Source organism: Prenolepis imparis, unplaced genomic scaffold (genome assembly GCF_030444845.1).
Source record: "Prenolepis imparis isolate NDT839.2.m4 unplaced genomic scaffold, iyPreImpa1.0 SCAF_3, whole genome shotgun sequence".
Taxonomy (NCBI): Eukaryota; Metazoa; Arthropoda; class Insecta; order Hymenoptera; family Formicidae; genus Prenolepis; species Prenolepis imparis.
Window position 1 is genome coordinate 5,775,626 of NW_028141161.1, and position 22,522 is coordinate 5,798,147.

Below are 22,522 nucleotides of genomic sequence, written 5' to 3' on the forward strand. Positions count from 1 at the left end.
ACGTGTACGACGAAAGACTAACAGCGAAAAAATGTTTAGATGCTATAGAGCAAATAGCGCCAAATAATTCTACGTATCTGCATTACACTGCAATGTTTTACAAGCAGTGTGGGGATTATAAGGTCAGTATAATAAATGATATACAAATCAATCTAAGTCATAATAATGATATTAATTTTATTATATTATTGAAAAAAAATTGATTAAAGATAACATTAATTTCCAAAATCTATTTAAAAAGTTCTAAAAGAATGGGACACAAATGCAAGCTATATAATATAGATATATATTACACAAGAATTTTTATTTCAATATTTATCGAACCAAATGTAATGTAAAATTCATCAAATGTTAGTACTCTAGAGAAATACAATCTTGCATAAACATATATCTTATTTATCCATTAATGTTCCAGTTTACAAATTTCCAATACAAAATTCTTTTTTCTTGTAAAAATTTAATATATAAATATTAAATGTATGAATGTATATAATATAATTAATAAATATAATATAATTAATATATGTGTATTTTTAGGAAGCTATAAAGTATTTTAAAAAGGCTGCAGAATGCAATAACTTTGTAGCAGAACTGTCTTACATACAATATGGTTGGGAAACGGGAGAAATAGAGCCTTTACCGCATTTATTGAGAATGTTGAAAAAATATCAACATTTAATCAAAGAACGACAAATTGCTATGCTTTTAGCTATTGCAATTAGTTATTATTCTCTCCAGGACATAATAAATGCAGCAGAATATTTTTTAAAAGCTCTTATGATAGATCCATTGAATAAAAAATTTAAGGTTTGTATATTTAAATATGTTTTTTATGTGTGTGTAGTATATGTTAAAAAAAGTTTGGGACTTTTAGAATCGATCTTATAAAGTCGAATAAAAAATTTAGTGGACACGAAATAAACAAAAAATCAAGTTTGTCAAAATTTAAAAAAAATGTTGGCTTTAGTTAAAATAATTTGACATAATTAATTTTTTCACTAAGCATTTTTCATTTAATTTAATATATGTATCTTATAAGTTCTTAACTTTTTTTATTTCTAAATATACACATGCATATATGTATGTATATATTAATTTATATCAAACAAGTATATACACTCCGCAAAATAATTAAGGGATCAAAACAAATTATCTAAAAAATAGGCAAATTTTAAATAGCTGTAACTTTGTTTCAAAAAATGAGAATTTAAGTTCTAAAAAAGGGTTTCAAAGCTTGAAATCTCTACTTTCGAAAGGTCACAGCTGTTTATCATTTTCTTAAATTCTGGTATTTTTTATATACAGAAAACGACGAACTTAACGAAATGGAAAATTTTCTTCTCACTTTGTAGACATGTATGCACAAAAAAATTTGAAAAAAATTTTTTTACTTTGTTGCATTAAGGCTCCAGGCTCCTTTCCGACCATGTCGAAATCGTGACGTCAGAGGCGAGAAAACACACGCTAAAATTTCTTAGATGCTATTTCGAAATAAAAAAATATTTCGATGAAACCACTTCAGATGGCTTTAGCACACTCTTAAAAAACCCCGAAAACTATCCTTTCCCCTTTATAATCAATCAACAACTGTCAAATGTAATATTATGAAGCCCAGTCCGTCTGGTCTTTGCACATGCGCAGTCATTCCGCATGTCAAAGTCTTGACATCTCGATCATTTTACAGATGTTGATTGATTATAAAGGGAAAAGGATAGTTTTCGGGGGTTTTTAAGAGTGTGCTAAAGCCATTTGAAGTGCTGTTTAATCGAAATATCTTTTCATTAAAAAATGGCATCTAAGAATTTTCAGCGTGTGCTTTCTCGCCTCTGACGTCACAATCCAATATGGCCGCGGTGAGCACCCAGGAGCCTTAAAGCCTGAAGTATTCCCTGCAAAATCGTTTTTTAAAACTTAAATTTCGATTTTTCCTTCTCAAATTATCGAGAATTGAAGAGAAAGTGGTCATTTTCACTTTGATCGTTCATAACTCCGTTAAAAATCATCGTACAGCGATTTTAATACTGAATTCTTAAAGCTGAATCTTTGCTCTATAGTATGATATAGTGGCCGAATTTTTTTTAACTCGTGAACTTTTTTACAAATAGATGAAAATAACGAAAAAATTCGCGAGTTTTCTCTTTTTTGTTTAAACTTAGAAAAAAATTACGCAGTGACTAAAAAACTTTATCGACTGAAATTTTTGTATCTCTTGGTACCCCAAACTTGACAAAACATCACAGACTTGCAGTGATAATTTCTTTATAGTGATCCGTATGTTCAAAATGACCGATGTGTACAATATGTTAAAAGAACTTGATTTGCTTTGATAAAAAAAATTTTTAAAGTAAAATGTGTAGCAGAAAAATCTTTTCTCCACTTTCTAACATAATCTTTTAACTGCCTCAACATAAAAATTAGAAAATTTAAAGTTGCATATCATTTCCAAGATTACCACCGACATCAGCTTCATCCAAAGTTCACCATGTAAAGATTGTACGATTGGATTTGCGGTTTGGATGAAGCTGATGTCGGTGGTAATTTTGGAAATGATATGTAACTTTATATTTTCTAATTTTTATGTTGAGGCAGTTAAAAGATTATGTTAGAAAGCGGAGAAAATATTTTTCTGCCACAGATTTTACTTTAAAAAATTTTTTTATTAAAGCAAATCAAGTTTTTTTTAACATTGTACACATCAATCATTTTGAACATACGGATCACTATGAAGAAATTATGACAGCAAGTTTGTGATTTTTTGTCAAGTTTAGGGTACCAAGAGGCACAAAAATTTCAGTCAATAAAATTTTTTTTAGTTACTGCGTAATTTTTTTCGAAATTTAAACAAAAAAGAGGAAACTCGCGAATTTTTTCGTTATTTTCACCTATTTGTAAAAAAGTTCACGAGTTAAAAATAAATTCGGCCACTATATCATACTGTAGAGCAAAGATTCAGCTTTAAGAATCCAGTATTAAAATTGCTGTACGATAATTTTGGAATTATGAACGATCAAAGTGAAAATGACCACTTTCTCTTCAATTCTCGATAACTTGAGAAGGAAAAATCGAAATTTAACTTTTAAAAAACGATTTTGCAGGGAAAACTTCAGGCTTTAATGTGAAAGTCAAAAAATTTTTTTAAATCTTTTTGTGCATGCGACACGTCTACAAAGTGAGAAGAAAATTTTCCATATCGTTAAGTTTGTCGTTTTCTGTATATAAAAAATATCAGAATTTAAGAAAATGATAAACAGTTGTGACTTTTCGAAAGTAGAGATTTCAAGCTTTGAAACCCTTTTTTAGAATTTAAATTCTCATTTTTTGAAACAAAGTTACAGCTATTTAAAATTTGCCTATTTTTTAGACAATTTGTTTTGATCTCTTAATTATTTTGTGGAGTGTTATAATAACATAGAGTACGTTTACACATTACCCTTAATCGGATTTAATAACATCTGTAGTTCTAAGACCAATCACAGTTCCATTTTTCAGAGGAATAGCTATGATTGGCCAATTTTAATAAGATGTCATTAAACTCGATTAAGGGTGACGTGTAAACGTACTCATAGAAATAGTTCGATTATACAATAATAAATCATAAAATGTTTTTGAAATGATTGGAACTCTATTTTTAGATATATTATAAATTTCTTGATTTTGAGACTTCAAATATTTTATTCTTTTTAAACAATCAATTTTGTCCTCTTCTCGAGAGTAAAAATTCTCAAGAGATGAGTCAAAAAATAAAAGATCTCATAAATGTAAAGGACGTCCACTCTGGCGCCATAAAACACAAGGAAGAAGATGTAAAGGACGTAACTAATTTAGTGGAAAAATTTGGAGATTTGTGTACAGGTAACAAAACAGAGTAACTTGTTTAAAATATTTAATCAAGTGGTGCAAAAATATTGTGTAAGTTACCATTATTTTAATTATATTTTGTTTCGATACTTTAATATTGACTATGTCACACAATTAAATTTTTATTTTAAGTAACCTATATTATGTTAAATTTTTATTTTAAGTAACCTATATTAAATTTTTATTTTAAGTAACCTATATTAAATTTTTATTTTAAGTAACCTATATTATGTTAAATTTTTATTTTAAGTAACCTATTATTATATGTTAAATAAGTATTATAGTAAAATAAATTGTTATTATGTTAAAATTAATATTTTCTTTCGATACTTTAATATTGACTGTGCCACACAATTAAATTTTAAATAACCTATATTATGTTAAATATGTATTACAATTAAAAAATATTAAATATAATTAACGTTTTTAAATAAATAATGATACTTCAGATTATCATATATCTAATTTTCTTTTTTTACTGAAAGAATAAAATTTATTAATAAATGTTACGAATCCAAATTATATATTGTATATTTTAAATTCAAAAAATACATTTCTAGTGATATAATTACATTTTAGTGATTTTTAGGGATATATTTTTTAATGATAATTTATTATCAAGGTGCCATATACTCAAATACGATGCTATTTTATTTGCTGGATTACTTGCGTGCGCCTGTACTGGCAATCTTGCTCTTTGCTAGACTGAAAATTGTCGATAGTGACTGTGTGCCGTAGGCTTTTTAGACAGCAGTTTGGCTCACTAAAAAATAAGGTTATATTAACCATATGTTGAAATGTATTCATTTCTTAGATTCTACAATTTATTGTAAAACGTGCTCATTCGTGAACATACATACAATGCCAAAATTCAAGCAAGATGGGCTTGTATTGTATTTTATGTGGTAAAAAGGACAAATCGGTTTCCTATTTACGGTGAGTAAAAATATATTTCATTTAATGTCAGGATTGCATGATGTCAATAATCTCAGCAATGGATATAATTATTCAACTATTTAAACTAATTACTATTGAAACTATTTTTTTCTATATTTTAATTACTTAAATGCATTTTATTTGTCAACAGATTTCCATCAAATAAACACATCAGGAAGCAGTGGTTGAAATTCTGTAAGAAAAGCGAGAAAAATTTGTATGCCTCGCACAGATTATGTACAGATCACTTTAAACCCGAGGATTTTAGGAAGCGTTTAAAATGTGTTGTTGTGCAGGAAAATGCTGTTCCTTGTATATATACAGTGAAAGCACAATTTCTTACTGTTGAAAATGCCAGTAAGACTAACGATGACAATATCTGTTCTGTCGAAATCATGAGCAATGATCCCAAGAATGACAACATTAATGGGAATTATTTGCCTTCGAATAATTGCCTAACTCCCTTGAAACAGAAAGAAGATGCTAATTGCAGCAGCAAGAAGAAACGTTTAGATTTCGATTCAACAGAATTGGTTTCTAATGATGGTACTGGAATAGGCAACTGTGACATTCCTCCGAATAATTGTTTAACTCCCTTGAAACGGAAAGAAGATGCTAATTGTAGTAGCAAAAAGAAACGTTTAGATTTCAATTCAACTGAATTGGTTTCTGATGGTACTGGAATAGGCAACTGTGACATTCCTCCGAATAATTGCCTAACTCCCTTGAAACGGAAAGAAGATGCTAATTGCAGCAGCAAGAAGAAACATTTAGATTTCGATTCAACAGAATTGATTTCTAATAATCGTATTGATTCAACAATCCCCATTAAAGAATTACCAGTGAGTATTACTTTGTTGAAGTATTTCTATCTTATATGAAATAATTTTTTTCACAACTATTAGAGTTCTGAGGTGTATCTTTCTTTTCCTTTTGTATCTTTCTTTACAATGAAAAGTATGTTTTTTTTGCAATAAATGTTAGAAAGTTACATTGTTCAATAAAAATATAAAATATTAATTATATTAAATCTTATTATATTTAATCTTTCTAATATTCATTAATTTATTTTATATTTTGAAATTATATTTTATGTCATCTAAAAATAATAAATCCCCTGTTAGTAATCATATAATATTGAATATTAATATAAGTTTTGCATAATCTACCAGGTCTCTGTCCTTACGCCAACCATTTGTAATTCTGCTCCATCAATGATACCAGATCCACGTTATGTTGGTGATATCCAGTTATCTCATATGGCAACACCAAGACAAGCTATAAGAGCTATCAATGTAATGCTACGTACCGTTACGCAACAACGACAGAAAATTGTAACGTTGCAGAAAAAATTCAATAGATGCAAGCAACGTATATCTTTGCTAAAGGATCTGGTCTCCAATTTGAAGGAAAGAAACTACATTTCTGAAGCTGCTGCTGACATTTTAATAGTACGTTTAAATAGCATTTATCGATCAATGATGGCACCGAATAAAACCAATATCTTCATCGATGAAGATCTCGAATAAAAGTATTATACATAATTCTACCTCGGTTATAATAAAGGAAATTTTAATCTTAACAAATTTTCTTTATTCTTTAACTTACTCTTTACAAACTATCTTTTTATTTTTTCTTTTGTATTATTCCTAACTGAAATAAACTTCTGATATTACAATTTTATGTAATAATATTATGTAATAACATTTTTTATTATGATCTAACCAAAGACTTTTAAGAAGTTTTAAATTAATAAAAGAAATGTATTTGTAAACTCACAAAATAAAATATTAAATATTAAAGTAAAATATTTAATAATATTTTTGATAATATTTGTAATAAGTTTGTAAATAATTTTTTAATATTTTATTTTTATAAGAATAAGGCCCTGCGCACAAAAGAGAAAATGTTAGGAATGAATATTAAATATCTGGAATAGTAATTATTTTAAAGTGATAAAATCGAAAAGACTGATATACAAATACAAATTCGGATATAAAGGGCTCTCATTAGCCTTAGTTAACTAATAAGAGCTCTTTATATACGCGAATTTATATTTGTATATCAGTCTTTTCAATTGTATTATTTTGAAATAACTCCTATTCCTAATATTTAATATTTATTCCTAACATTTCTTTATTGTGCGCAGGGCCTAAATTTAAGGATTCAACCAATCACGTTGCCGAATCAAGCAACGTGATTGGTTGAATCCTTAAATTTACGGCTACGGGCTACGGAAAAAGTTTACGGTCTCTATAATCCAGCCTTTATTGTAATCATTTGAGAATCATTTGGGCAAATCATGAAGAATAGAGATAACCGAGGCCCAGCATTAGTACCTGTAGATACCTATAAATGGCATTGCAATCACAAGATGCTCGTTAGTTTGAGCAGAGAGAAGTCTGAGAGAGGCCATGCCGGCGATTTTCGTGGGACGCTTTTATTAGGCCGTACAGCAGCGCCGTGCATCCACTTTTAGGAATTGGAACTACGTATCCATATCCACTTTTCGATACCATCGATTATTTGGTTCATGTCCGTGTTAAATACCACTTTCATTTCGAGAAGTAAAATCTAAAATCATTTTTTATGCATGTGTGTCCACACATCTTATATCTATAAATTATAGATAAGAAATACATTTCGTGTATATAAATAAATTTAAAAAAATACATATATATATATATTTTTAATAAGTCAACAATGTAGGCTCCCTGCATTGATAAATTACAAATTCAGAAGGAGGCTATATAGAGCCACGCGTAGGGTGTAGGTACGCAAATACTAAAAACAAACTTTTTGGAATAACAAATTTATTAAATCTAAATGTTTCGGTCCTTTCTTTGGACCTTCTTCAGTAAATTTAATACAATAAATTATAATGTGGAATCTACATACTGACGCACGCAGCGCAAAAAGCCGTGAGGCCCCCGATCGATACCCCACTAAATAGACAAAGTGAAATAATATGTCATGAGGTACTCAAAAGTGGACTCTAATGAAGAGTATAGTGAGGAATTTCCGACAGGGGGCTCACTCTTACACTGGGTCCACAATAGGTGATTTAAGCCCTAAGCCTTAAGAAATTGATCAATCGCAGTCAAGTATGAGGAGAAAACTCGACTGTGATTGGTCAATTTCTTAAGGCTTAGGGCTTAAATCACCTATTGTGGACCCAGCGTTACTCACATACTCATCCATCGCACGTTCACACGACCGTACGCGGACGCGTCCGACGCACGAGTGAAGAAGATATTCGGTTTGATGCTATTTATAAGGCGCCATACAATGGCTCATAGCCTGTATCGAAGTCCATGTCAAACACAATGTGTGGAATTTATTTCTCTCCCTCTCTCTCTCTTCCTCTCCCTATCCCTCTCCCTCTCCACTCTCTCTCTCTCTCCCTCTCTCTCCCCCCCCCTCTCCCCCCTCCGTCTCTCTCCCTCTATCCCTGTCCCCCCTTTCCTCTCGCTTCCCCCCCTTCTCTATCTCCTTCTCTCAAACATACAATGTATGGAAATTAATGTTACAACTGATTTATGGCTCCATAAAGGAATTCGATAACAACTAAACAAAGACCGTCTTTCAGGAAATTTGTGGCATATTTGTCACAACAGATATATATGCTTGACTTAGACATTCTGTGTCTTCTTGTCGGTTTAGGCCATTTATCTGGCGCCTGATAAACAGCATCTCTGATACAAGTCTCTTTCTTAGAAACGGTTCCTCATCCAAGATCTCAACGTTATCCCAATCAAATTCGTGGTTATTCAGCCTGTGGTCCGTGATCACGGATTTTTGCGCGATGTTTCTTTTTATGTGATTTCTGTGCTTCCTAATGCGTGTTCTCAACTGTCTGCTGGTCTGACCGACATAAGAGGCATTACAATTTTGACATGAAATTTTGTATACAACGTTATTATGCCAGTCTTTCTGCAGTGTGTCTTTATGTACGCGGATAAACGAGCGTAACTTATTCAAACCTGTGTAGGACATTTTTACATCTAGATCACGGACCACATGGCTAAACCGCTTGGAAAATTTGGGTATGTATGGGACATTAAAATATGCAACGCGGGCCGAATTAGTATCAGATGTTCTGTTAGCGTCACCTGAATTATTATTTTTATTTCTCGCAAACAAAGTCCTAAGCCTTTCGTGAAATGTTTCAAAAATCAGTTGCAATGGATACCCATTATCACGTAACACCCCAATGACCAATTCGAGGTTCTTTTGGTGATATCTTGGGTGTGATAACCAGAAAGCCCTGCCTATTAGGCCAAATATTGTGCTCTCAAATTTGCCTCTCTTGTGGCAGAGAGGGTGACAGGAGTAATAATTCAGATATCTTCCTGATATATTTCCCGATATATATTTTTTATGCGATATTTTACATTATTTTAACATATATTTTATATGCGATATTTTACATTTTAACATATACTTTAATTATATATATATATATATATATATATATATATATATATATATATATATATATACATATATAGATTAACTCCGGATGTCGAAGCGAGAGGACGAGAACGATGAGAGAGCAAAACGAGATCATGTCAGTTTCGCAGTCTTTTACACGAGGCTTTCTTCATTTATATTATAGTATTTCACGAATAAATATGTATATGTATATGTCATCTTACTGTAGAAAATAACTTTTTTATAATTCGCATTTTGTCTACTGAAAATAATTTTAATGGATTAAAGATTAAATCATCCGATTTATGTCGTGTTTGGTGTCATTTTAATCGCTGAAATTTCATTAATCCATTAAAATTATTTTCAAATCGATAAAATACAAATTAAAAGTTTTAATTTTTATGTATAAAATGTTTATATTCGCGCGAAAATTATCGTAGTAAGGAAAGGTTCCCGATGTCGTCGAAGCGAGAGCGAGAACGAATAAAGAGCGAGCGAGATGACGTATCATCAAAGAGTTCCGAAGTCTCCTCGCGAGGTTTCCTTTATCTAATCTTTCATATATCATATGTCATGTTACTATAGAAAATAAAATTTTGATAATTCGCAATATATCGAATTGAAAATAATTTTCGATGATACGTCATCTCGCTCGCTTTTTATTCGTTCTCGCTCTCGCTTCGATGACATCGGGAAACTTTCCTTATCTACGATAATTCACGCGAATATAAACATTTTATACATAAAAATTAAAACTTTTAATTTGTATTTTATCGATTTGGAAATAATTTTAATGGATTAATGAAATTTTAGCGATTAAAATGACACCAAACACGACATAAATCGGATGATTTAATCTTTAATTCATTAAAATTATTTTCAGCAGACAAAATGCGAATTATAAAAATGTTATTTTCTATAGTAAGATGACATATACATATACATATGTATTCGTGAAATACTATAAATGAAGAAAGCCTCACGTAAAAGACTGCGAAACTGACGACATGATCCTCGTTCTCGTTCATGCTTCGACATCCGGAGACCTGCTTTAATATAATTAATCTATATACATATATATAATAACAAATATATATATAATTACGAATTTAAATGTCTTATGAAATATATAAGGACTTAAACCTTTATTTTTTATTTTACCTTTTTGAAAGTAAATGTATAATAGATTAATGAAATTTTTACAGTTATTAGAACGACATCAAACACGATGACGCATGAATCGGATAATTTTTAATTAATAAATATATATGAATAATCAAAAATTATCCGATTTAAGTCGTGTTTGATGTCTTTTAATTGCAAAAATTCATTAAAATATATTATAAAATGTATATAATTTTACTTTTACTATTTTACTTATATAATTTTAATTTTAATTATATAATTATATAATTTTACTTTTACTATTTTAATTGTATATATGCGCACATATATATAATATATATTCATCCGTGCGCGTACGTAGTGTATATATGTATATGTTAAAATGTAAAATATCGCATATAAAATATATATATACAATATTTTTTTTTTTAATTTATTTATATACGCGAAATGTATTTCTTATCTATAATTTATGGATATAAGATGTGTGAACACACATGCGTAAAAAATGATTTTAGATTTTACTTCTCGTAATGAAAGTGGATGTATTTAGCACGGACATGAACCAAATAATCGATGGTATCGAAAAGTGGATGTGGATACGTAGTTCCAATTCCTAAAAGTGGATGTACGGCACTGCTGTACGGCCTAGTTAAAGCGTCCCACGAAAATCGCCGGCATGTCCTCTCTTAGGCTTCTCTCTGACAATAGAGTTGTAAAATCATAAGTCGTAAGAAATTAACCAATCACAGTCGATTATTCTCCTCACATTCAACTGTGATTGGTCAATTTCTTACGATTTACGACTTTACGACTCTATTGTAGACCCCGCATTATTGGTGGATATTTTTTATTTCCTGTTTCTACTGCCTGTTGCCTGGCATTGTGCGAGGGGCTTTAGTCGCAATGACATCTTTTTCATTAAAAGAATTTCGTTTTTTATGATTTAATATACTTAAGGGAATGCTGACCCTTATCGACAGAGCAATATTTTTCTGCACCGTTTTCTTTTTATTGGTTGAATAGAATAATAAATGCATTCCACGATTAAAGTACATATAGAAACAAAGTCGGAACCTTTCAAATTTATGTAAAAAATAAAAAAAAGTGATTTAACTAAAAAAATTTTTTTTGGTTTTTACATAAAATCGAGAGGTTCAAACTTTGTTTCTATATGTACTTTAATCGTGGAAAAAGATTTATTATTCTATTCAACCAATAAAGAGAAAAAAGGTGCAGAAAAATATCGTTCTGTTGGTAAGACAAGACGGGGTCAGCATCCCCTTAACAATAATGATATATATTTTTTGTTTCAAATATATAGGAAAATTATAATGACGATAAAAAAACTTTTTTTTACAATCGTCTTAAAATTTTCAAGTTATTATTTTTTCATCAATTAAAGGTATTACCATCGTCAACGGTCATACCACGTTGTAACGCACCAGTTCTCGTCCGATCACTGAAGTTAAGCAACATTGGGCATGGTCAGTACTTAGATGGGTGACCGCTTGGGAACACCATGTACTGTTGGCACCATCTTTTTTTTGCTAATTCAAAATCTTAAGGGGATCCTAAAGCCGTTTATCATTTTACCGATAAAACGAGAAATTGGATTCGACAACTAATCTTTTTATTGATTATACCGATTAAAAAATCCTTTTCCACAATTAAAGTACTAAGGGTGAAAACCCATGCAGCGGAATAGCAGAACGCGGAACCAGCGGATCGCCAATCACCGAGTTATTCCGATAGAACCCTTCGTCGAGCTCTATGGGAATAATTCCGTGATTGGCGATCCGCTGGTTCCGCGTTCTGCTATTCCGCTGCATGGGTTTTCACCCTTAGGGCCATTCCACAATAGGTTGCAAATGCTCTCGTTGCCAGTTGATAATTGCGGATTGATCAATCGGATTGGTCAATCCGCAATTATCAACTGGCAACGAGAGCATTTGCAACCTATTGTGGAATGGCCCTTAGAGATTTCTTATTTTCTATTATACCATAATCGCTTGGGAATTATTTGGGCAAATTTAGGAATAGATTCTCATAGTTTAGAAAATAATAGTTTATTTATAATTAATTAAAATAAATTGAGCATATAGTTATCAGACATAAATTTAAAAAATATTTTTTTTATTGTAATTGACGTGAAATTATTTGGGAAACACGTCTGTAATGTTCTTAGCGTTTGGGAAATAATTATTTTATCTGAAAATCAAGTTTATAGTATATTTATTTATTATTAAACATCAATTGGACAAATTTTTTTTATTATTTCTTATTTTTTCTTATTGTAATCATTTGAGAATCATTTGGGCAAATTTAGGAATATATTTTTAGAGGTTTAAGACTAATATAGTTTATTTATAATTACAGAAAAATAATTAAGAATGAATATAGCAAAATAACGTCTTTAGTTGATCTAAAAAATAACGTCCTATAAACGTCCATTATTAGTCACTATGACGTCATGGACCAAAAATGACTAAAAATAGACGTCATAATGTCGTCTTCTGACGTCACTTTGCTACTTGGGAATTTACGAGATATTTTGTATTTTATATCAAAATATGTCAGATTAAGATGTAAATATCTCGTGAACCATTCGATTTTTGACTATCTTACCCTTATAATTTTTTATGCAGAATGTTACAAGGAATCTATTTACATAAAATATTTTGGTGTAATTCCATTTCAAAAAATCAAGTTGACTTTAAAATGACCTTGAAAACCATCTCCTACAAACATTTCTATAACATTAACTTATTTCCCCCTTGAAATACTGCAACTTTTATTTGAAATATTTTTTTCTAGAAACAATATTTTTGGAGATAAAAATTTGTAACGTTTTATTTTGAACACCCGGTATATAATATAATAATAATTATTTAATATTTATTTTCATCACATTGTGACGAAAAATAGAGCTCTTATTGGATATCGCTCATCGCTCATCGCGTCAAGTATGTAATGGCCCTAAAGCCGGGTCTACATTGGTCGTAGAATCGTAGATCGTAAAAAAATTGACCAACCGCAGTCGATTATTTCAAAAATAATCAACTGTGGCTGGTTAATTTTCTTACAATGTACGATTCTACGACCAATGTAGACCCGGCTTAAGGGTCATTCCACAATAGGTTGCAAATGCCCTCGTTGTCAGTTGACAATTGCGGATTGACCAATTAGCTGACAAGTAGCTTTGCTCTGATTGGTCAATCCGCAATTGTCAACTGGTAACGAGGGCATTTGCAACCTATTGTGGAATTGTGGAAAAGCAATGACATATATATATGTAGACGAAGCATTCCTATACTTTTACTGTAGCAGCGAGTGAAGCCGGAAATTGGCAGAATACGACAGAGTGAGATAGTTGTTTTAACACTCTTCTTTCTCACTCTATTTTCTTTCTCTTTCTCACTCTATGGCCGGTATTCATAGTCGGTTCTTATATTTAAGACTGTCTTAAGTACAATCTTAAGATGTGATTAACCAATCACAGAGCCGTATTTGCATCTTAAGACATTACTTAAGGGTCGGCAGGCGACATGGTGGAGACCTCCAGCGGCCGGCCGGGAACTACGGATTCGTTTATTCCATATTTTAGCCAAAATACGGAATGAATCTCATTAAATTTAGGAGATTCTTAATTAGTAGGATTGTCCGCAAGTCGGTAAAGAGCTATTTTTTTGAAAAAAAGATGAAAATAAAATTTACATAAAACTTGGGGAAATGCGCAGCTAGCAGCGGGTAAGGTTGGGTTAGCTGCGAGTCCGTATTTAATTTATTATAAATTTTTAAGAGCGAAAATGCAAAATCCGGCTCTTTACCGACTTGCTTCATTATATAAAGAATATATTAAAAAAAAAATCACGAAGCTATGTCACTTATTTGATGAGAAATCTGGACAATACGATTCTCACTAGATCTAAGGAACTGGGGAAATTTTCGTGGTAACATACTGACAGCTTGACAAGGAGAGAGATAATCGTTCTGTCTTTGTCTCTCTTGCATCGCGTATGTAGTAGCGTCCATGTAGGCACAAATACTAATATGTTGAGCACACGGATGCGATTATTGAAAGATAATGTCAACAAGAACCGGCTATCGTATTACCTTTGTTTCTCTGTATATGTAAAACGAGGATAACGATATCTTAGATCTTGCTCCTAACAATATCTTCCAATAATTGTATCTTATTGTATGCCGTATCTCGCATATATTATGTATCTCAAATTATAGAACAATGATTTATTAAATATTAAAATATATATTTTTTAAGGATTATTATATGTATAATTTAGAAAGAATATTTAAAATATTTATAAGTTTATATATATATGTATATATATATGTATATATATATATATATATATATATATATGTGATTGACAAGTATGTGTTATCTTATTGATGTTACTGTATAAAAATATCAGCTGCATAAAGAATAATATAAAGAACTTATGAATAACATATAAATAGCTCAATGCAAGGTGTTCGGTCTATCACCCTGAAAAATTTTGAGTTCAAGTCTATCGGTATATATATATATATTTTTTTATATTTATTATTATTGGAATATATAGAAATTATTAAAAATATATATTTTTAAAGGCGATACTTAAGAATTTTTAAATATTGAAAATATTTCAATAATTTTACAACTACAAACACATTGTATATATAAATGCAAAAAATTCGGTAAATAAATTAATCCAGTAATAAATCTCTCTCTAAATCAGTAATCAATATATATATATATATATATATATATATATATATATATATATATCAGGGATCCGGACCGAAACAAAATTAGGGTTCGGTTTCGGTAACGGTTTAATAAAATATTGAATAACTGTTCCGGTTCCAGTTTCGGTTTTTTGATAAATAAAAAAACAGAAATCGTTTAAATTATGATTTTTTCGGTTACGGTTCCGGTTTTTAAAAATTTTTACTTTTTGTTTTTCTAATTAAATTAATTTCTAAATTATATTACTTTAAAAAATTATTATTAATTTTTATGACATAAATAAACAACACTTCATATTATACATAAAAATATATTTAGATATAGGTATATATAATATAGATACATATATAAATATATTTTCATATGTCATAAAAATTAATAATAATTTTTTAAAGTAATATAATTTATATATACTTTATATATATACTTATATATATATATATATATATATATATATATATAAAACAGAAAATATAATATCTTCACAGCTATCATTATTGCGATAATACATACACGTTTCAGAACATTTAAAAAATAATTATAATTAAGCAATTATTGTAAACGACCCAACTGGCTTAATTGATCTTTCTTAATTCGATATCATATATAAATATACAGACTACGTTTCGACCTTTGGTTCAGGTCCTTATCAAGTCTAAAATTAAAGGATAATACTATATAGAAGGAATCATTTTATAAAAGCATAGCGCAAACCAAGTTGAAAACAACAATTATTATAAAGTAAATGATTAAAACATACCTTACTTAAAATTTTTTTCTTTTTTCAACATGTTACAATTCTCTCATCTGTATTAAACGTTTCGTATAGATGGTAAAAAACGAACTAAGTTAGACTTCCTTTATTATTCTATCATAAATAGGGTTTAAATTCTCTGTCTTTATGTAGGTTAATCATGTTGTTAAATTTTTTTATATAAAACATTTCAGCTATCTCTCATTTCCTAGTATGTGTTTCACGATGTAAAATATTAAAGGTTGTCCATTTAAAGTCATGTAAATATTCATTTCTATGTTTGCTTTAGCAATTATTAGACAAGATTCCCTTAACAATATGTAAGTTCTTATTATGGAAATGTTCATCAGATAATAAAATAGCGTGATCGACTAATTGTAAGTTGTTAATGATGTAACCAAAGCGTTATAAGCAAACATAGAAATGAATATTTACATGACTTTAAATGGACAACCTTTAATATTTTACATCGTGAAACACATACTAGGAAAAGAGAGATAGCTGAAATGTTTTATATAAAAAAATTTAACAACACGATTAACCTACATAAAGACACAGAGAATTTAAACCCTATTTATGATAGAATAATAAAGGATGTCTAACTTAGTTCGTTTTTTACCATCTATACGAAACGTTTAGTACAGAGAGAATTGTAACATGTTGAAAAAAGAAAAAAAATTTAAGTAAGGTATGTTTTAATCATTTACTTTATAATAATTGTTGTTTTCAACTTGGTTTGCGCTATGCTTTTATAAAATGATTCCTTCTATATAGTATTATCCTTTAATTTTAGACTTGATAAGGACCTGAACCAAAGGTCGAAACGTAGTCTGTATATTTATATATGATATCGAATTAAGAAAGATCAATTAAGCCAGTTGGGTCGTTTACAATAATTGCTTAATTTTATTCTTCACTGGCGACACAAAAATACTCTTATAATTATAATTGTATAATATTGCACTTCGAGGAGACAGTTATCATGACACTTCCGTCATTTGCGCAAAAACAGAAAAAAATACCGAAAAGAACCGTAAACCGAAAATAATTTAACGGTCCGGTTATGGTTCCGGTGTTATAAATTTATCAGAATTTCAATACGGTTTACGGTTTCTGTTCTACTAAAAAAACGGTTATGAAACGGTTATCGGTTTTGGTCCGGGTCCCTGATATATATATATATATATATATATATATATATATATTTATTAATTATTGATTTATTACAGGATACATTAATTTATTCACGGAATTATTTTGGATTTTTATGTATATGATAGTTGTAAAATAATTGATCTTTTCAATATTTAAAAATTCTTAAAGTTAATCGCCTTTAAAAATATATTTTTTAAAATAATTTTTATATATTCTAATATATTATTAAAAAAAATCATATTGATAGACTTGAACTTGAGTCTTCAGGGTGACAGACCGAACACCTTGCATTGAGCTATTTATAATATGTTACTCGTATGTTCTTTACATCACGATTTATATGGAGCAAGTATTCTTATACAGTAACATCAATATAATCAAAAAGTAATTAAGTAATATATATTTGTTAGCCTATAAATCTACAATTGCCACTACATGTTAGACAAGAATTAAAATACTCGTTCTCTCCTTGTCTCTCTATCGCGCTGACGATACATAAAATATCGATAAAAAAGTAGAAGTAAAAAAGCAATAAATTGCCAAGTCTAATAAGCGCCCGTGTCTTACATGTTGTATATTAGTTCACTCTGCGAATTATTATTTTATCATTATTATTTATCATTGTACAATTTGGAGAAATATATATAAATTTTTGATACTATTTGTTATATATACGCACATATGTGCATAAGCATATATAAAATTTACAAAAAGTGGGTGCTTATTAGCCTTGCTACATTCCTGCCTTCTGCTACGAAAGGCCAGAAAGCATTTTCAGGCCGTATCTCGCGTGTAGCATGTCACGTGATTAGCACGGTAGAGGAACAAGGATAACGTGATTATCGATCCTTGTCTCTCTACCGTGCGTCCGCGTGAGCAATGCAATAGTGTGTACGTGTACGGATATACACCACTACATAGAACCTGAAATTGGTTTTTCAACGTTGGTAACACTGAAACCGGAGTTTCGCGTTGTCACCGCGCGAGGTCTCCAACATCAATTCGGAGTTTGCCTGGGTCGCCTGCCGACCCTTAAGACGGTCTTGAAATAAGAACGGACTATGAATACCGGCCTATGGCCGGTATTCATAGGCCGGTATTCATAGTCGGTTCTTATATTTAAGAATGTCTTAAGTACAATCTTAAGATGTGATTAACCAATCACATGCCGGTATTCATAGTCCGTTCTCATTTCAAGACCGTCTTAAGTAATGTCTTAAGATGCAAATACGGCTCTGTGATTGGTTAATCACATCTTAAGATTGTACTTAAGATAGTCTTAAATATAAGAACCGACTATGGCCGGTATTCATCTTAGAGCCGTATTTGCATCTTAAGACATTACTTAAGACGGTCTTGAAATAAGAACGGACTATGAATACCGGCCTATGAATACCGGCCAGAGAGCCGTATTTGCATCTTAAGACATTACTTAAGACGGTCTTGAAATAAGAACGGACTATAAATACCGGCCTATGAATACCGGCCTATATGTACATGCGCAGAAAGAACGATATCTGCGCAGAATGAACGATTTTGGTATATACTTTCTGCGGTCATTTTACATAAGCGAAATTGAGGGAGTTAGCAGTCTAGTTTATATATAGATGTCTGTGCACAAAATTCAATTTTTTTTTTTTTTTTTTTTTTAGAAACGATGAACGTTACTGGTGTAAGGGTAAAGATATACAATGAGGAAGTATGCGTCTATGAACACGAGCCTATCCAATCCGACAAGAATGATCTGAGAACGTTGCTGCAAGATCTGCGAGACGTACAATCAAAAGTCAATGTTTTCTTAACCACATTGATACAACAGCGAGACGCGATTAGCGGAGAACAAAGTAATTCGATATAAACGTCAAAGATGTCTAATTAATCTTTTTTTTCTTTTTCTTTACATCTCGTAATTCGCTCGATTTGCGTTTAGAAACGACCGATCAATCAATTATCTCGGATATCGCATGCTCGGATTCCGACGCGGAGACAGAGGAAGAGGTTAATCCCAAAAAATGCAAGTTGGGCATTTAATGATTTCTCTGTATATTCTGTGTTAATAAATATTAATTTTTCTCAATGTTGTGTGTACAACGACGTGCCACTATCCTGGTATCCCTATTTCTACACTTGTTTCATTTCAGAGCGCAGAGCTAGATTTTTATCGGGGAATTGCCAAGTGTTCACACAACAAATAGAGTTTAAAAACCCGATAACGCGCTCCTTAGCGCGACAAAACGATAATTGTTAAGAACCAAACGGAAAGTGTACACAATTTTGCCCAGGCCTCTGAAGTACAATTTGGTAAATTTGCCATTTTTCGCATATTTTATGTCTATTTTATGTCTGGACGAGCTATTTGTTTCTTTGTGACTTCCGTTGCATCTGTACATCAAATGAAAGTACTCTTAACTTGGCAACATTTTTTATTAAAATTTTTTTATTTTTTTTTTGCAGAAATACGCTGCTTCTTTTCGCACGTTTTTTGTTTAATTACGAAGATCGCTGTGATGTAAATGGAAGATCAACAACTGACAATCGCGTTTAACGTTAAATGTACGGTAAAAAAATATATTTTTTTATTTTTTATATATTTATTTTTTTATAAATCTAATTTTTTTATAAAAAATATATATATAATAAATATAAAATCTATATATTTTGTCCTTGTTGAAATTAGTAGTTGATTTTGTTTTTGTTTTTTTTTTTAAGCAAAAACATGTCTACCATGTCAAATGAAGCTCAACTACGTTACATGATAGAATGGTTTCAAGAATGGTCTGAAATGCAGCGGAATGATTTCCTGAGTATATTACTGGAAAACTGTGGCCCACCAGGCCTTGTAAATGGACTGGTTGCTGGAATGGAGAAATTGGATTGCGAAGGATCTGATAGACCCCCGAGCTTATTCCAATGTCGTGTCAAGCTCTTTAAAGAGTGGAGCAGCAATTGGTCGCAGAATGAGAAGGATTCCTTGTCGGCAGCTATTAAGAATATAGATAGTAAGTTTGCTGAAAAATATGAAGAAAGATTATCAGCGCTGATGGAAGATAAACAATAATTAAGCACTATCTTTTATAATTTAAATTTCATTTACACATTTTTTTTTTATAAAAATTTGTGGAACTCATTTCTTTTTAACTACAGCATAGTTTGATATCATCTTTTGAATATGAGTTTGTTATTAACCAAGGAAGATTTAAACTTAAACCATATTATCGTTATTATATATTTATTTTTTTAAAGAAGAATATGTTTTACATCATTTTATCATGTGGATGTATATGTAATACACAGAAATATTAATACAACTTAATTGTATACTTTATATATGCATTAGTGACATAAATAAAATTCTGATATTAAGCCCTATCAGCTTAACTGAATTCTTATGAATTATGTTGAAATTTGATTTATGTCACTTCTAAAGTAAAATAAATCTTGGATGTAAAATATTTTTAAAATTTAATATTAAAAATTATGAATTTGTATTACAACTAATATATTGAATTAAAAAAAATAATTTAGATAACTGTGTACATTTGCAAAATTTTACTTTCTTTTAAAAGTAAGTAGGAAGAACGATTATATATCAAAAATTTGCTTTGTGCAATTATTAAATAAATATTTCTGCACACTTTTAACAGCACTAATAACCGTTTTTCCTATTTATTTATCGATTTTTCTTTTTATTAGAGTCAAAAATATATTCTTTATTGTATACATTCCTCTATCTTCGACGAGTTTCCGAGCTTTCTAATATATAAGATTTCTATTTTATGACAAATTTATAAATGTTTTAAAAAAACTTCTAATTTAAGTGTTTATAATGTAATTAGAACATCGCCCTTCTATTTGTTTATGAATGTTCCAACAACTTTTTAAAAAAGATCAATAAAGACACTGATAATCTTCAAAATAACATTTATTTTGTTTTCGTTTTTATTACACTAAGGAGAAATGATTTGAAAAATTGCTTTGCATTATCCACAATTAAAAGGAAAGGGAATGTAATCAGGTACATTCTGAATCATTGCAAATAGCAGTCCATATCAGTCGGTTGTAGTTATTAATGATTGTGCATCTAATAAGCTCTCTGTTAAATAGATTGAATTATTCATAATCGGTGCGCTAATAGTATTTCTCGATCTTTTATTACTGAAGGGATAAAAGCTATCGATATTCGTATGAAGGGAATAGATATTATCTACGATCTTATCTACGGTTAAGCCGCGATTATCATTTACATTTATTTCAAGTTGATTTATATTATTTTGCAGTAATCTAATATAAAGTTCAGTATGCCTTTGCCCACCGTTACGAATCTCTAGTGTTGGTATCCAACGAAAGTAGCATTGCGCCCAAAGTTCTAAACTAGAAATAGCGTATAACGGTTTTATAACTGCATTCTCCATCTTCTTCATACTACTATGAGAAATAAATAAAGGATTGTAAAATAACAATATATCCTGATCGTTAAATTGCTCCCGCCAATCCCAAACGCTACGAAGTACAAGAGGCGTATTAGGATCCTGAAAAATTTAGGCCTATATAATATTTAGCTATCTATGATAAGTCTACTAGAACATTTTTGGCAGTAAATAATCTCAAGGATCTAAATAAATAAATAATAAATTTATATACCATAGCTGCCACTGCCCGATCTCTTTCACAGTTGAAGATAAAGGTGTCGAAAATGGAAATATGCGCTGCATCCCATAATGTGGTCAAATATGTTTCCGTAAATTCAAATTCCGTTGGATATTGTTGACACGATTGCCAAACGCAATCGAGGTATAAAAGAAACAATGGAGACTATGTAAATAAAAAATAATTTGTTAACACATTGTTTCAAGCATTCTCTAAGTTAGTGTTTCTCAATTCTTCTTTTATGTATGCCCCCTTTTTTAATATCAATTTTTGTTGCGCCCCCTTTGTAATTCTGTCGAGATACTGAACATAAAAATGACAGCACAAAAATAGGAAATTGACTTATTGAAAATTATTATAATTTTAGATACAATACCGATATGTATATTACTATATTTTCAAATCTTTTTGTTAATCTCGAGATTAAACATATTGAAAATTATAATTTTAATCACAATATAAAGAACAATGCTGAAAAAGGGCCAAAATTTGCCTGTAAGGGAAATGTATGAAATCGGTATATCTTTATGTTTTTGGAACGGCTGAACTCGAAAATGAAGCTTAAAATTGTCCAAACACCGGGAAAAAGTAAAAATGCAATTTCTCTACAGAAAAGTCGCGTTTTACAACAAATGTTTTTTTAATGAATAAGTGGCAATTGTGAACAATCATATTTTTTTTTTTTTTTTTATTTATATTGGAAAATCGTATGCAGAATGTTATCTGAACGTAATCAGTTCTCTAATTTCGAAATATTAATAAAACAGGAATACATGAAGACGATGTCTTTCAATCTACAATTATTGTGAATTGGAAGATGAAGATTTATACATTAGTACTCTGCGTTGATACCACTGCTT

General features: G+C 30.1%; 4 protein-coding genes and 1 non-coding gene across 11 annotated transcripts in view; 3 read left to right on the top strand and 2 right to left on the bottom strand.

Annotated features, from left to right (window-relative positions):
- Nucleotides 1-3,711: 3,711 nt before the first annotated feature.
- LOC145933291 (uncharacterized) lies at nt 3,712-6,377 on the top strand. Its single transcript, XM_083032867.1, has 4 exons — nt 3,712-3,852; nt 4,673-4,794; nt 4,946-5,636; nt 5,967-6,377. Exons 2-4 carry the CDS (start codon nt 4,739-4,741, stop codon nt 6,321-6,323), a joined length of 1,104 nt encoding a protein of 367 aa, XP_082888993.1. The 5' UTR covers nt 3,712-3,852; nt 4,673-4,738; the 3' UTR covers nt 6,324-6,377.
- Nucleotides 6,378-8,536: 2,159 nt separating this feature from the next.
- Nucleotides 8,537-20,553, top strand: LOC145933566 (uncharacterized protein C14orf119). Of its 7 annotated transcripts, none has more exons than XM_083033387.1 (5): nt 8,537-8,840; nt 18,668-18,859; nt 19,157-19,316; nt 19,470-19,568; nt 19,725-20,553. In XM_083033387.1, the coding sequence occupies exon 5, from the start codon at nt 19,732-19,734 to the stop codon at nt 20,071-20,073; it is 342 nt and encodes a 113-aa protein (XP_082889513.1). In that variant the 5' UTR covers nt 8,537-8,840; nt 18,668-18,859; nt 19,157-19,316; nt 19,470-19,568; nt 19,725-19,731; the 3' UTR covers nt 20,074-20,553. The 7 variants fall into 7 exon arrangements, with proteins under 7 accessions (XP_082889513.1, XP_082889508.1, XP_082889509.1 ...); XM_083033382.1 differs by lacking the exons at nt 8,537-8,840; nt 19,725-20,553 and adding exons at nt 18,527-18,554; nt 18,946-19,033 and having other exon boundaries at nt 19,470-19,573; XM_083033383.1 differs by lacking the exons at nt 8,537-8,840; nt 19,725-20,553 and adding exons at nt 18,527-18,554; nt 18,946-19,029 and having other exon boundaries at nt 19,470-19,573.
- Nucleotides 11,770-11,889, top strand: LOC145934618 (5S ribosomal RNA). Its single transcript, XR_014425080.1, has one exon. It is a non-coding gene; the product is annotated as a 5S ribosomal RNA (ribosomal RNA).
- Nucleotides 20,554-20,922: 369 nt separating the features above from the next.
- Nucleotides 20,923-22,083, bottom strand: LOC145933565 (uncharacterized). Its single transcript, XM_083033380.1, has 2 exons — nt 21,657-22,083; nt 20,923-21,544 (listed from the first exon to the last, which is right to left on the bottom strand). The coding sequence occupies exons 1-2, from the start codon at nt 21,657-21,659 to the stop codon at nt 21,065-21,067; spliced, it is 483 nt and encodes a 160-aa protein (XP_082889506.1). The 5' UTR covers nt 21,660-22,083; the 3' UTR covers nt 20,923-21,064.
- LOC145934320 (tubulin-folding cofactor B-like) overlaps nt 21,864-22,522 on the bottom strand; it is a 1,061-nt gene continuing 402 nt past the window's right edge. Inside the window, exon 3 of the mRNA XM_083034684.1 lies at nt 21,864-21,965. Coding sequence (XP_082890810.1) covers nt 21,864-21,965 — 102 coding nt within the window. The remainder of the gene's footprint in view (nt 21,966-22,522) is intronic.